At 46.6% G+C, this 16,028-nt stretch overlaps 1 protein-coding gene across 1 annotated transcript in view; it reads right to left on the bottom strand.

Annotated features, from left to right (window-relative positions):
• The window catches only part of chid1 (chitinase domain containing 1), a 90,313-nt gene that overhangs the window by 69,670 nt on the left and 4,615 nt on the right, over positions 1-16,028 (bottom strand). Inside the window, exons 3-6 of the mRNA XM_060838375.1 lie at positions 14,577-14,709; positions 13,034-13,078; positions 9,998-10,104; positions 5,805-5,866 (exon numbers count right to left, since the gene is read on the bottom strand). Of these exons, the coding sequence (XP_060694358.1) occupies positions 5,805-5,866; positions 9,998-10,104; positions 13,034-13,078; positions 14,577-14,709 (347 nt within the window). The remainder of the gene's footprint in view (positions 1-5,804; positions 5,867-9,997; positions 10,105-13,033; positions 13,079-14,576; positions 14,710-16,028) is intronic.

Genomic DNA, 16,028 nt, shown 5'->3' with positions numbered 1-16,028 from the left:
CCCCCCACACACACACACACAATGCCCCCCCCCCCACCCCACACACACACACACACACACACACACACAGAGTCTGTGAGGAGAGGAGCTGACTGCAGGAGAAATTCTTTTTTTTCTTCCCCAGACCGACAGAGCTCCTCAGAACTCCACAGTTCAAAACAAACTGCCTTAAGGACTGAAGCACCCCTCCCTCCCAATGACAGTCCCAGTTATCGGTGCTTGTGTGTTGTGAGTCAGAATTCCAGACTGCACAGCAACACTCCATCAAAAACAAACCGCAGCGAACACAGCCAATTCTATCCAGGTGGGGACCAAAGGCAGCTCGGAGGCAGATAATATTTGGCATTCATTGCAAGAGGATTGCAATCCAGGGGAAGGGAGATTTACTGCAGCTGTAGTGACTTGGGTGGGACCACTCTCAGGGTGTTGCGTACAGCTTTGCTCTGCTCACATTCAGGAAGGAGATATTTGCCATAGCGGGGAATGCAGTGGAGGCTCACCCGTTTGCTTCCTGGGAAGACAGGTCAGTCTTGCGAGGAGGACCCAGATTACTTGGGGCTGTATTCACTGGGGAATGAAAGGGACCCACATTCAGACATGTTAAATTCTGGTAAAGCTGGACTCACTGGATACAAGGAGAATGTTTCCTCCAACTGGTGAGCCCAGAATCAGGTGTTATTCTGTCAGGATACGGGGGAAGCCATTTAGGACTGAGATGAGGAGGAATATTTTCAAACAAGATGTTAGCAAACCTGGTGAATTCATTCCCACAGAACACAGTAGAAACTGGTTCAATGGATATATATAAGAAACAAATAGATTTCTGGAAGCTAAAGATGTCGAGGAACGAGGGGAGAGTGTGTCGAGGTCGAAGGTCAGCTGTGTGGAATAGCAGGGGAAGGCCCGATGGGTTGAATGGCCTACTCCTGTTCCTATTTTCTGTTTTTAATCCCGGCTATGCACATTACATGTCTATAGAATAAGGGTCAACACGTTGGCAAATATGTATTGAGTCCAAAACAGCCAGAAACTCAAAATGGGTCAGCAACGACTCGGCCCTCACATACTCTCCTCTGAAAACTGACAGTGAAGTAAAATGTCATTTTTTGCAGGGGGCGGGGGGAAGCAAATGAAAGAGATATTGAGATGGCCAGATGAAGGATTCTGGGAGGGGGGGCTGTACTGGGCAGAAAGGTTGGCATCAGCTGTTAGACCAACTGCTCTCACTCTGTGCTGGGTACTCCATGGAGGATCAAGAGTCACTGTGACAGAAACACTGAGAAAAGGCAACGGGCCCTGGGCATGTCAGAAACTCTCGTCGTAAACATATACAGCTACACAGTCAGACACAGCACACTACCACAAGAGGTAGATAGCACATATTATACAGCAAGACAGACAGGACACACCATTCAATAACACAGTCAGATACACACAGCAAGACAGACAGGACACACACCATTCAATAACACAGTCAGATACACACAGCAAGACAGACAGGACACACACCATTCAATAACACAGTCAGATACACACAGCAAGACAGACAGGACACACACCATTCAATAACACAGTCAGATACACACAGCAAGACAGACAGGACACACCATCAATAACACAGTCAGATACACACAGCACAGAATTAGATCACTGTCTGAGGGCTGTACTGTGACAATGTGTATTGTAGTGAGCCAGTCAGGTACCATGCAGCACACAACCAGATAGCAGGCATCCACCAGAGTTATATGTTGGAATGTTGTTGCACAGTAGGTGCTCAGTTATGTGACTGACTGTAATTTACAGTCAGTTTATTCAATGAATCTGTAGAATAGTAATGGGGATCACCAAGCTCTCACTGAGTTAGTCCAGCACTGGTCTGGAGGAGGCCATTTTGCCTCCTGACTGGCTCTCCAGATCAGCAAATCCCTTATGTCCATCCTGCCATCTTCTCCCCATAACCTCACCCATGTTACCTGTGCAGACCATTCCCTTTGGGATGCTTCAACTCACTTTGCCTCCACCATTCTCTCAGGCAGTGCAGTCCATTCTCTCAGGCAGTGTAGTCCATTCTAGACCCACTCTCTGCAAAAAGGATTTCCCCCATTTGCTTTCAGATTGTCATCCAATTCATGATCTGCCCTTTTGGGGGGCGGGGGCGGGGGGTCGGATTCCTGATGAAAGGAACATCGACTTTAACATCGACTCCCTCCTTCCCTGATGCTGCTTGACCTGATATGCTTTTTTCCCCAGCTTCACTCGGACTCTCCAGTATCTGCAGTTCTCAGTGTCTCCAACCAGCTAGACTTACCTGGCTTTTGGGGGACCCACCAAACTGTAAAATGAAAATACCCGCCTTGGTCTTGTACCTTCTGGCAATATCTCAAAGTCTTGTACTAATGGAAGTCTTATTATACAACATGGTGGCATCTTCCATCTGTCAAGCCAAGCTAGAACATAGAAAGCAGTGGTTTGTGTCCCTGACCTTCACTACTCCAGGTTAATGTTCAAATACGACCATAATAGATGGTGAAATTTACATTTAATAAGGTATTAGAAATGAAAACCAGTCTAATTCAGAGCACGCAGCCTTTGTTAAAAAGCCGTTTGGTTGAATTTAATCCCAGTGTGACTCTGACGCCACACCATTGGGCTGACTCCTGTCTGCCCTCTGGCACAGCTGAGAAAACCCAACAGTTCAAGATCAGCTCACCCACAATATTCACATCTCACACAAGAACGTAAAAGATTAGATTAGATTAGATTCCCTACAGTGTGGAAACAGGCCCTTCGGCCCGACAAGTCCACACCGACCCTCCGAAGAGTAACCCACCCGGACCCATTCCCCATATTTACCCCTAATGCATTTGACACTATGGTCAATTTAGCATGGCCAGTTCACCTGACCTGCACATCTTTGGACTGTGGGAGGAAACCGGACCACTCGGAGGAAACCCACGCAGACACAGGGAGAATGTGCAAACTCCACACAGTCAGTCACCCGAGGCGGGAATTGAACCCAGGTACACTTCGCAATAATCTCTTCCATCATCTTTGTCCTACGTACTCTTCATCACAAATACTGTTACCTGCAGCTCTTACTTAATGTTTATGGAGTTGAATAATTTGAATTATGTCCCTGAAAAAGCAAGCAACGTTTTTTACCTCTCAGAACCTCATTCTCTAATGTCACTCATGTCTGTCCAGCACTGACCAGAAACATCCGAGTTTTGGTCTGCATTCACAATGAAGTTGTGACTGGGTAAACTGTAGATTCACTGATTTTCCCAAACATTAACTGCCTTACGCTCCTGTCACATTTCATTTATGCTTTTCTGAAAGAGTTACTCAACAACGTAAGTATCTCACAGGAGACAAGATCTCTGCTTACCCCAGTTACTGTACACAGAACTACACTTCCTCTCAGTAACTTCAATGTGTTCTCAACACCAAACACAAAGCAGCATGACATTTATGTGTCTTAACTTTGTTCCAAATGTCATTATTCAGTAAATCACTGTAATACTCTAACCAAGCTGGTACACATATCTTTAAACTGCAAATAATATCTAAAACTGCACAACTTAAAGTCACTGACTGAAAAGGCATCACCGGACTAAAACTATCTGACAAGTAAAGTATGTTCAAATTCATTATTGCCACCATTCTCCCAAACTTCCTGGGTCTTTTATGAGTATGGAGCCCCGACCTTCCTGTTTCGGGATGATCAGCTCTCTGGGTATTCTGGGATTCCTGTTACACTTCTGCCCTCTGCTGTATAGGCCAGGTCTCACAGAACACTTGCAACCTCTTCGTCTCTAACCTCACCATTAGAGTGATGCCAGCACCCGGTGTCTTGACCATTTTAAAACCTGACAAACCCTCTGTCAGAATGCCTCACTTGCTGGATGAATGTTGATGGAAAAACTATTATTGCCCACACCTCCCCCAAGGCTTATTTTCCTGACCAGGGTCTCTCTCTCTCTTAAGGAACCACTCGCTGCACCGTGAGTATTGATGTGACAAGATCCTTTCTTTCCACCACAAGTTGTCAAGGCCAAAGTCAGACCTTGTTTTCCTTTATATAGGGACACAGCCACACATCCAATTCATTCTGCTGCTGGTACTTACAGCTCCAACACTGCAGGAATCAGACCCCAACCACTTACATCTACTGTCTGCCAATGGCTAGCAGGGTTGCAGCTTCCAGTCTGATTTATTTTGTATGTCTACAAGGTTCTGTGATAGGTGGTGAAGGACAGACCTGGAGCTAACCTTTATACCCTTTTGTAGTTACAGCAAACTTTATTTCAACCAGCACCTTATGAAAGGGCATTCTTGTTAAATTGACTAAAGATTATATGCCAGAAGTCGACGGTATTATTACAGTGTTCGAGTAGTCAGTTGCAGGTACGGGAGACGAGGCTCTCTGCCGTTAAGTTTTATTTAAGGAAACGTTGCATTCTGCTGTAAATAAAGTACCCCAGTGACATGTATGCATTACATTGCTCTTGGCTGGTGGTTTAAGAAGGCAGCTCACCACCACCTTATCGCAGGCAACTGCTGGCCAGCCAGCAACACAGACTTTCCACAAATCAATACAGTTTTTTAAAAAAAAGTTATTGTGTGTTTTCACATTGATTATGCGGGGGTCTATTGTGGATCAACTGAATTACCTGTTAAACTGGCACTCTCCTGGTCCCATAGGTGCCGGTTAATAGATAGTTTGCTGTGTATTTACAAAGCTACATGTGACAAGTTGACACTTTCTAACACAACATCTACATATTTAAATCTGGAGCCCAGGAAAGTAACCGCCACCTGCATACGGTTCATGCACACTTAACAACATCAAAGACAAATCATCCTTCAAGTGTAAAACCTTCTCATCTTATGAACTAAGACTGTAGCATTGCAGGGGGAACTGCTCAACTTGTGTATTCTAAACCTTTTATTATAAAAGCCCATTATATTACTGGGAAAACCATTAATAATGATCGTACCTGGCATACTGCAATACAGGAGGAGTGCTGTAGAAACAGCCTCCATAAATATCTCAAACACCCACTCGATATTCTCGGAGCTTTTGTTACAGCAAGATCATAAATTCACCTCGACAAGCTCAATGAGTAGGATAGCCAATCAATTTCTCTCACAACTGCATGCATCTCTGGTTAACCGGTCATAGATGGTGGCCCTGATAGAGGAAGGATGTTAGTAAACTGGAAAGGGTCCAAAAAAGGGTTTACCAGCATGTTACTGGGACGGGAGCGTTTGAGTTATAAGGAGAGGCTGGATAGGCTGGGATTTCTGTCACTGAAGGATTGGAGGCTGAGGGGTGATCTTGTCGAGGTTTAGAAAATCATGACAGGCACAGGTAAGGTGAACGGCAAAGGTCCTTTCACTCGAGGGCATGGGTTCAAGGTAAGAGGGGAAAGATTTCAAAGGGACCTGAGGTACAAAGAGGGTGGTGTGTGTATGGAGTGAGCTGTTAGAGGGAGTGGTGGAGGCTGCTACAATTACAGCATTTAGAATATATTTGGACAGGTACATTGATAGGAAAGGTTTAAAGGGATTTGGGACAAATGCAGGCAAATGAGACTCGTTGAGTTTGGGAAACCTGGTGGACTTGGTGTGGGGGGCAGACCGAAGGGTCTGTTTCCACGCTGTTTGACTCGATGGTCAAAAGGACTTGCAATTCTCCTCCTAACTATTAAATCTTTGATAGAAAACTGTGGAAGATAAGATGCATCAGACAAATAACCTCTCACGACCTCGAAGCTCACAACAGACGTAACTTCACTTACTTGCGTTTCTGACCACCAAGTTGACTCCATATCTCCAAGACAAAGCCATCAAACTCCTCAGCCTGGTGGGGGGTGGAAATGGTCAAAAATAAACAGTCAAGTGTGTATACAAGGAGTACAAAGGCAGATACATTTCAGACTCAAAGGTGGACAGGTCAACAGAACTGGGACAGAAAGGTTTACCAAGGACAATATTAAACTTGCTGGAAAAGCGCAGCAAGCCAGGCAGGCTCTGAGGAGCAGGAGAATCGATGTTTTGGGCATATGCTCTTCACCAGGCATGGGGCTCATTCCCGAGGCAGAGTTTTTGCCCGAAACATCGATTCTCCTGTTCCTCGGATGCTGCCTGACCTACTGTGCTTTTCCAGCACCACACCCTCAACTCTGATCCCCAGCATCTGCAGTCCTCGTTTTCTCCTGAAATATTAAACTTATTTGGCAGGGAATGGGAAGGGATAGAAGGGATCTGGCATGGGCGGAATGAGAGATAGGCGAAGCTGGATTTGATGAGCTGCAGGAATGTGATGAGGATATAGCAGCAGTAATGGAGACCTGGCTCCAAAACAGGCAGACTGGGCCCACATATTTCAGATTACACATTATTCAGGGAATGATAGATAAGGTCAGACAAGCGGGTACGGTGGAAGTAATCATCAGCGAAACTACCAGACTGCTGGAGAGGAGTAATATGACTCAGGGGCCAAGGTCAGTGTCTACTTAGTACGACTCCAGGAACATTAAAGAAGCTGTTATGTTACTGTATAACACTGACCTCACCAAACAACAGGAGAGAATCAGAGCTGGAAAATTACAGAGAATGTATGAACGATATAGCAGTGATAATTGGAACTTTACTTAGTATAACATGGACAGGGTACAGGGAAAGGAATTCCTGAATATTTGTGTCCAAGCCCTTTCCTGCACAGTGTTATCCGTTTAGAGAGAGAGGAAGTGGTACTGGGTACTGGGGAATGAAGAGGGGCTAGGGGAGCATGTTACATTGGGGGGGCATTTATTAAATAGGTAGAAAGCACGTGGATGCCCCTGGAAATATTACAGCCCTGTTGGTGAGCCATCACCAGCTCCAGGCCGTATGCGGGAATTTCGGGATTTTGACCCACAGACAGCTAAGGAATGAACCCTTCCAGGCAAGTGGGGAGTGTGCCATCACACTCCAGACTCGTGCCTTGGAGGTGGTGGACAGGCTTTGGAGAGTGTATTTGTCTGGCTAGTCTAGTTCAGTTTGTAGTCATTGGTTTGCCCCCCTCCCCACCCCGGAGGTCGATAGTAGGAGATTCAGCGGTGGTAATTTCACCATCAGTCAAGGTGTAATAGTTTAATTCTCTCACTATGATTGGTCATCTCCTGTCGTTGCTGTGACACATGCCTGGGTGAGTTGACAATTCCTCATTGAGATAGTGTGCAGGTGGAAGCCACTGTTTGTGCTCCCTAACTGCTGAGTGTGTGGGTCTCTCTATGCCTTCTCCTCCTTAAAAACTATCTCTTTGACAAGGCTTTCAGTTATCTAACCAAACTGGAGAGGGCTCAGGGAAGATTTACCAGGATATTGTCGGGAACGGAGGGCTTGAGTTATAAGGAGAGGCTGGAAAGAACAGGATTTTTTACTACTGGAGGTTGAGGGACGACCTTCGATAAAACCGTGAGGGGTATAGGTAAGGGTCTTTTCCCGAGAGTGGGGGAGTTCATAACTAGGGGGAACATTTTTAAGGTGGGAGGAGAAAGATTTAAAAAGGGTTTAAGGGACTTTTTTGTTTACACAGAGGGTGTGTTGGATGCGGGTATAGTTACAACATTAGGAAGACATTTGGTTAGGTACGTGATCAGGAAAGGCTTGGAGAGATACAGGTCAAACGCAGGGAGGTGTGAGAACATGGCTGGCAGGGACTAGTTGGCCAAAAGAGTTGGCTCCATGACTCGACAGGGCGCCATTTTATGATGTCCCTGTGAGGCAGCTCGGAAGGTGCTGTGACATTAAAGGTACCATTGAAATACAAATTGTGGGTTTAGGAAACAGCGACTGCAACGTGATCTGACAGCGAGTGCGATGGAAGAAGAGGAGGTAAAACCAAGCGAAAATAAACTTCACTGGAAAGAGCTAATGTCAAAGAAGTGAAAAATGAGCTAGTTCAAGTGGACTGGATCCAAAACTAGGCAGAATAGTCAGTCACCAATGAGGACGTGCAGAGGGGAGACTGCTCAGGTGTACAATAGTTACATTCCCAGGATCAGAAAGAAAGGAAATTCAAAACTAGACTACCTGGATGATTATAAAATCAGAGATTAAAATGAAATTTTAAAAGGAAGCTTGTGACAATTTGATTCCCTATAGTGTGGAAACAGGCCCTTCGGCCCAACAAGTCCACACTGACCCGCCAAACAGTAACCCACCCTGACCCACTTCCCTCTGACTAATGCACCTAGCACTATGGGCAATTTAGCATGGCCAATTCTCCTAACCTGCACATCTTCGTGACTGTGGGGAGGAAACCCACGCAGACACGGGGAGAACGTGCAAACTCCACACAGACAGTTGCCCGAGGCTGGAATCGAACCTGGGTCCCTGGTGCTGTGAGGCAGCAGTGCTAACCACTGAGCCACCGTGCTACCCCAGTTGTAGGATTCATAATGAAGCAGAGAGATTCAAGCTCAATACAAAGAGTATAGAAATCTAAAAGGAATAAAACGTCACAACCATATGAGCACAGCACATAAAACACAGTCCAATACATTTTTAAAACATCAATAATAAAAGGAGGGGGTAATTAGGCATTTTAATATCCAAAGCACTCACACAATACCGGGACACTTGGGCTAAACCCTCACAAATGTCTCGACTTGACCAAACCCACAGTAAATGATTGCACTGACAGGACGGAGCAGTCAGTCAGACTGAGGTCAAGCCCCAGAGAATGGAGTTTGAAAGTGGTTCGTGCACAACCTGGCAGCTTTGGCTGGAAGTCCCCATAAACCGGCCCTTGTTGGTCACAGGTAGCTCAATGTGCTGCACAGCAGGGCAGGTCAAAGGATCACTTCCTCCTGTACTGGCTGCACTAACCCTTCCCGCCGTCTGCTGGGAGAGATTCACTGAACTGGAACTTCCCTCGAGAGACTCAGTGTGAAGATGGACAGTGACTCGCGATATACTAAGCAATCCCGGGCCCTCTCTCTATCCCAGCTCAGGTTTAGGACCCAGATGCTGAGGAACTGTACCAGGATACACTGGTCGACATTCGGAATGGGAGAAGCCTGTACACAAAGTTTAATCACTTCCTCGGTCAAAGAGCCATCCCCCAGGGATTGAGCAGGATTGGCTGAAGCTCCTCCACATCTGGGTTCAGGGACAATGTAGGCCTGGGACGAGCACTGCCCACACCTTAGACCTTTCTCATTGGGCCAAGTGAAGCTCAGTGCCTTCCTGCGACTGACTGCACCTGTCTGGACATTCCCAGTCCAGTCCTAACTTGACATGCCCAGTCCAGTCCTAACCTGACATTCCCAGTCCAGCCCAGTCCTGACCTGACATTCCTGGACTATTTCGGTCCTAACTGGACATTCGCAGTCCATCCTGGCCCTCACCCAACATTCCCAGTCCATGCTGACTCTAACCAAATATTCCCAGTACATTCCAGCCCTCACCCAACATTCCCAGCCCACACCGGCCTCACCTGATGTTCCCAAGATCACACCGGCCCCCACCCGACATTCCCAGATCACTCCGGCCCTAACATGACACTCCCACCTCCCTCTGGTCCTAATCTAACATTCCCAGTTGAATCCTGGTCTCAACGTGGCATTCCCAGGCAGCTCTGGCCCTCACCCGACATTCTCAGTCCACCACTGCCCTCATCTGACATCCCCAGACCGTTCTGGCCTTAACCTGACATTCCCGGTCTATCTCGGCCTAACCCAACATTCCCACTCCTGACCAGTATTTCAACTTTACCCAAACATCCAGCCGGTCAGGTCCATGTTCGGCAGCTTCAGGGAGAGAACTAAACCACTACGTTACGCAGCTAGAAACCACTGACGGTCCTCAGGGAACTAACTCACCAGGAGATCGCTCTGCTTTCTCAGGGAAATGACCAACTTAGGGAGAGGGGAAAGATCCCACTGCCTTCCCGGGTAACTGACTGCCGAGGGTGACGCACAGCCCCCGAAGGGGACTCACTGACCTTTGCGGTCTGCACCAATGCTTCCGACAGCTCTTCGATTTCATCCTCGCTGTTAAAAAGACTTTCATAGTCACGGTACATCCAGGAATCAAACAAAATCCGAGGAACTGAAAGGGCAGAACAGAAACAAGAAAAACACAATCAACTTTAAAAAAAGTGTCAAAGGGACTGTACAGGCAGTGGTACAGTCACACGGTGAGCAGCGTACAGCTCTGATCACTCAGCCTGAATGTACAGGCAGTGGTACAGTCACACGGTGAGCAGCGTACAGCTCTGATCACTCCAGCCTGAATGTACAGGCAGTGGTACAGTCACACAGTGAGCAGCGTACAGCTCTGATCACTCAGCCTGAATGTACAGGCAGTGATACAGCCTTACAGATGCCACACACCACGCTATTATCACTGGGGAGCAATGTTATCTAGCTTCTTAAGAAAATTGTTCAACTGAACCCCGGTAAGATGTTTCATACTGTTGTAAACCAGAGTACTGAGATGTGGGTGCAAGCTTACAACCTACAGTGTACACCCAGATGCCTTTTCGCTGAGGAAATGTGTGGAATGGATTGTTAGGGAGGTCTGGCCGAATCATTGAGGAGATAACAACTCAGGGAGAGAATTTAATTCTGGGATGGGTTGGATGGACTCCTGGGACTTCTTTTCAATTTTCAGCTCCTTAAGTTGCCAAAGGAAAAGCAGGCCGGGGTTAGCATGACTTTGAGAGTCTGGTGATATTTGCTGGAATCTGCGATCATTAACAGATGAGAGAAGAGATGGACTTCTTTCTGAGGCGTTCCAGTTCCCACGACAAATTTCAATTTTAAACTGTGGCTTGAAACCAATCCAATCAAGATGGCTGAACATTTTCAACGAGGAGGGATTGCCTAGACCAACACACATGGCTTAGAAAGGGTGGACGCTAGGAAATTGTTTCCGTTAGGCGAGGAGACTAGGACCCGTGGACACAGCCTTAGAATTAGAGGGGGTAAATTCAGAACAGAAATGTGGAGATATTTCTTCAGCCAGAGAGTGGTGGGCCTGTGGAATTCATTGCCGCAGAGTGCAGTGGAGGCCGGGACGCTCAATGTCTTCTCGATGTTACAAGGAATTAAGGGCTACAGGAAGATTGCGGGTAAGTGGAGTTGAAATGCCCATCAGCCATGATTGAATGGCGGAGTGGACTCGATGGGCCGAATGGCCTTACTTCCACTCCTATGTCTTATGGTCTTAAACACGTAATGGACACTAACCCCACCACGGGACAACACAATATGGCACAATGCAGGTTATTCTGCCCATTCAGTCCATGCCAACCTTTTGCACACCAATCCGATCAGCCATATTTCCTCATTCCATCCATTTATTTCCCCGAGAGTGTCCACTCAGAGTCATAGAGATGTACAGCATGGAAACAGACCCTTCAGTCCAACCCGTCCATGCCAACCATATATCTCATCTAACCTAATCTATTCCCACCTGCCAGCACCTGGCCCATATCCCTCCAAACCTTCCTATGCATATACCCATCCAAATGCCTTTTAAATGTTGCAATTGTCTCAGCCTCCACCACTTCCTCTGGCAGCTCATTCCATACACGTACCATCCTCCGCGTGAAAATGTTGCCCCTTAGGTCTCTTTTATATCTTTCCCCTCTCACCCTAAACCTATGCCCTCTAGTTCTGGACTCCCGACCCAGGGAAAAAAACTTTACCTATTTATCCTATCCATGCCCCTCATAATTTTGTAAACCTCTATAAGGTCACCCCTCAGCCTCCGATGCTCCAGGGAAAACAGCCCCAGCCTGTACAGCCTCTCCCTATAGCTCACATCCTCCAACCCTGGAAACATCTTTGTAAATTTGTTTTAAACCTTTTCGAGTTTCACAACATCTTTCCGATAGGAAGGAGACCAGAATTGCACGCAATATTCCAACAGTGGCCTAACCAATGTCCTGTACAGCAGCAACATGACCTCCCAACTCCTATACTCAATACTCTGACCAATAAAGGAAAGCATACCAAATGCCTTCTTCACTATCCTATCTACCTGCGACTCCACTTTCAAGGAGCTATGAACCTGCATTCTAAGGTCTCTTTGTTCAGCAACACTCCCTAGGACCTTACCATTAAGTGTATAAGTTCTGATAAGATTTGCTTTTCCAAAATGCAGCACCTCGCATTTATCTGAATTAAACTCCATCTGCCACTTCTCAGCCCATTGGCCCATCTGGTACAGATCCTGTTGTAATCTGAGGTAACCCTCTTCGCTGTACACTACACCTCCAATTTTGGTGTCATCTGCAAACTTACTGTAACTCAACGTCCTTGTGTCTTCATTTCGTGCCGGGAGTTACATCCACTGTATGAAACTGGCCTTCCCCTGCAACTCTTCTCCAAAACCGCCAACCTGTCTCTCCTCGTCCTTGGCCATCAGCCTACTGGGGACAGCTTTTCTCTGTCCATCTTCCCGAACATCTGTCAGAACCTCACTGACCTCCATCCAATCCCCTCTCAGTCTCCTTTTCTCCAACAACAGCAGATTAGAGTCATAGAGTCACAGAGATGTACACCACTGAAACAGACCCTTCGGTCCAACCTGTCCATGCTGACTAGATCCCAACCCAATCTAGTGCCACCTGCCAGCACCCGGCCCATATCCCTCCAAACCCCGCTCGATCTAGACTCCCTCACCTTTGGTACTGTTCTGATAAATCTGCTCTCCACTCTCTGACAGAGCCTCATGTCCTTCCTGAAAAGTGTGGTGACCAGGATGCAGCTCAATATTCGAGCTATGGTCTGAAGTAAGATCGAAGATGCAGTGTAACTTCCCGACTTTCATACACTATATCACCAACGATATCACTCTATCATATAGACTGCAACTCGGAGGGGGAGAGAGTGAGCGCACTGTGTTATCGACCAGGGATTCAGCTGGAAGGCAAACCCGGTACTCAGAGATGGGAGAGATTGCCACATTTTGAGAGTTGGAACATAGACTGGGATAAGGAAACAGGTAAATTAAAAAATACCTTACTCACCAAAACGGACTGCTTCAAATTCTGCTTTCACATTCTTCATCCACCCTGTTCATCAATAAAACACACACAAGCAAGGGGTTAGAGACAGGGACGATGGTCACCAAAACCAGCTGAACCAATTCCCTCTACAGTAAGTCTCCTCCATCAGAAAGCAAGTCAAAGGTGGCCAATGATACATTTATAATAAGGCTAGCCAACATATAAAGTAGCTAGGGGGATGTAACACAGCAGTACGGACGCTCTGTCAGAATGGACGGTTTAATGTCTCTGACTCATGTGTTTAACAAGAAAGCCTTCTACTTTGGAATCAGATGATGACTGTGTGACACCATCACACAGTCCAGGCCTGCCTTCCATGTTAACCTTTCTCATCATATCACCACTGGGCTGCCTGCAGCTACACATAACCTCTCATCTAAAACTATTCTGATCACTTCCTTTGGCAGGTATTCTCAGTACACGGTGGGAGAGACCTGTCTACTCTAGGCCCCTCCGCCTTGTTTGCGTCTGTTGTGCCCACCAGTTGCTGGAAAGCTAGACAGCTGGCTCCCCATTGCCAGCTGATCAGACCACCCCAGTTCCTCACCTCCTCCCTCATTCTTCACTCCCTGGCTCTCTGTGAGTTACCAATAACCAGCCCCAAACGACTCAGCCGGGAACCAACTCAGGTCAGGTGGCCCCGGGACATGGTCTGATCACTCAACCGATTGGCAGAAACGGATATCCAACCAGACAGCTGGAAAACCCATCCAGGAAGCCTGGCCTCAAGGATTGGCCAAGTTGGGTGAACAAAGAAGAGGATAGCACAGGAACTGGCCCTTCGGCCCACCAATCTAAAAGCCTTTTGCCGACATGCCTCATAGCCATCTGTTCCCTGCCTATTCATGTATCGGTCAAGATACCTCTCAATATTGCTATTGTAGCTGCCTCCACCATCACCTCTCACTGGAATCTTTTGCTATAAATTCTGTGTCTTACGATCCTGCTCCACATCTACCTGATGAAGGAACAATGCTCCGAAAGCTAGTGCTTCCAAATAAACCTAATGGACTATAACGTGGTGTTGTGCGGTTTTTAACCTTGTTCTCCTCAGTCCAACACCGGCTCCTGCACATCATCAACTTGTGATTCAGACTGTGCTATTTGAGGCACAGCCATGTTATTACAGTGACAATATTTCAGAGTCTTCCCTTGGCTGAAAACTGCTTTGGGACTTTGGGATGTGAAGACCATTTTTGTGTTGTCCCGTTCAGGGTCTTGTTTAAGCCAACGTTAGTTAAATCAGAACTTTGTGACCATACCTCTACCTTCACCAGCCTGGCCTGTTGCTGAAAATTAACTCGACAGGCGATGGTCTGAGCGTCTAATCACCATGTTGGCCCATCTGGTTATAGAGACACAAGCCCACACAATATTTCACATCAAGTCTGCTCCACAGTGACCAGATTGTGTTGGCAGTGTGATGGGAAGGTTGTGAGGCAGTGGGGTTAAAATTAACGTAAGAGCGTTCGATACAAAGTACAGATCAAGATAGAGATAATACCTTGGTCTATGTCATGGTGACCAGTGACGTAATAAAGCTGAACTCCCTTTCTCTGGATCTGAAGCCAAACTGGGGAAATTAAGGTGAATTTACCACCAAAGGTCTTAGTGATTTCATAACCGTGACTGTTCCACTGAAAGACAGAGACAAGAATTGAACCGGGTCAGTAGGAGAAAGAGAATTATGACACAAGCCTTTGAGTGCGTCTCTTGCTGCTGAGTGTCCCACCAAAGCTGGACTGTGAATAAATTCCTCTGGCCTCCCATAAAACAGAACAAGGTCAACCTACAAAACACTCTAGGACATCTTTTCCCTGCTATCATGATGGCCTCAGCTTTCTTCGTCACTGAATGATCAAAGGGGCCAAATGGCCTACTCCAGTTTCGATCTGATGGCCAGAATCGGTAACAATATTCCCACTGGGATCTAGCCAGTGTTTGATAAAGGAACCGGGACCTCCTTGTGTTTGTACTCTGTACCTGGGAAACTGTACTCTGTCTCTTTACAAAGCCATCAACTGTCTCTTTACAGTTGCTGGTATGAGTCACATATAGGCCAGAATGGCTGCTTTCCTTCCCTAAATAAGATCAGTGAGCACGATGGGTTTTCAGACGATTAACTGTGGTCCCATGGTCATCCCTGAGACTTCAGTTGCAGATTAGTTTTAGTTGAAATCAAATTGCACAATCAGCTGTGATGGGTTTTGAACCCAGTTCCCCAGAGCATTACTAGCCCAGTGACAAGACCACTGCACCATCGTGCCTCCTTCCCTGCCACACCACCTTCAAACATTCATGTCCTTGAACTCTCTTTAAAGTTGTGCCTTTTTTTATTATCTAATTCAATCTACCAAGATATATCACTTCATAAATCGCTGCACTAAATTCCAACTGACATATTTGACCGCTTCATAAACCTGTGTCTTGCAATTTATTCCAACCTTCACTGTTTATTACATTTACAAATGTCTTACCATCTTGAGCTTTCCGATTATGAGCTACATGCATATAACCAAGTCATTAATGACTCCACAAGAACACCACCGAGGGGGAAGGCCTTGGGTTTTTGCCTCCTCTTGGTTGAGGGATCACTGCTCTGCTCCCCTCTCCTCTCAGGCTGGGGTCTCCTGGTCTGTTTTCCATCTCCACAGAGTGAAATCCTATGGAAGTAACTCTATTACACGGCTGTTGGTCAGAAAGACACAACTGAACCACTTACCATCTCAATCACACTGCTACCTCCAAAGGTGACTTTCCTGGGCGTTGGTGTAACCTTCCTTCAATACCTTACAAAGTGAAATCAGGCTTTTCCAACTGATGCAGAGTTCATGTTTGCGTACAACCATTCTGGTCAACCGATCTCTCTCCAACAGTCTCGTCCATAGCGATGTACAGGAACAGACCCTTTGATCCAACTAGAGCACACAAACCATGCTCCCAAACTGAACAAGTC

This window comes from Hemiscyllium ocellatum, chromosome 18, assembly GCF_020745735.1.
Source record: "Hemiscyllium ocellatum isolate sHemOce1 chromosome 18, sHemOce1.pat.X.cur, whole genome shotgun sequence".
Taxonomy (NCBI): domain Eukaryota; kingdom Metazoa; phylum Chordata; class Chondrichthyes; order Orectolobiformes; family Hemiscylliidae; genus Hemiscyllium; species Hemiscyllium ocellatum.
The sequence above is the reverse complement of the archived record's forward strand: the minus strand, read 5'-3'. Positions and strand labels throughout refer to the sequence as shown.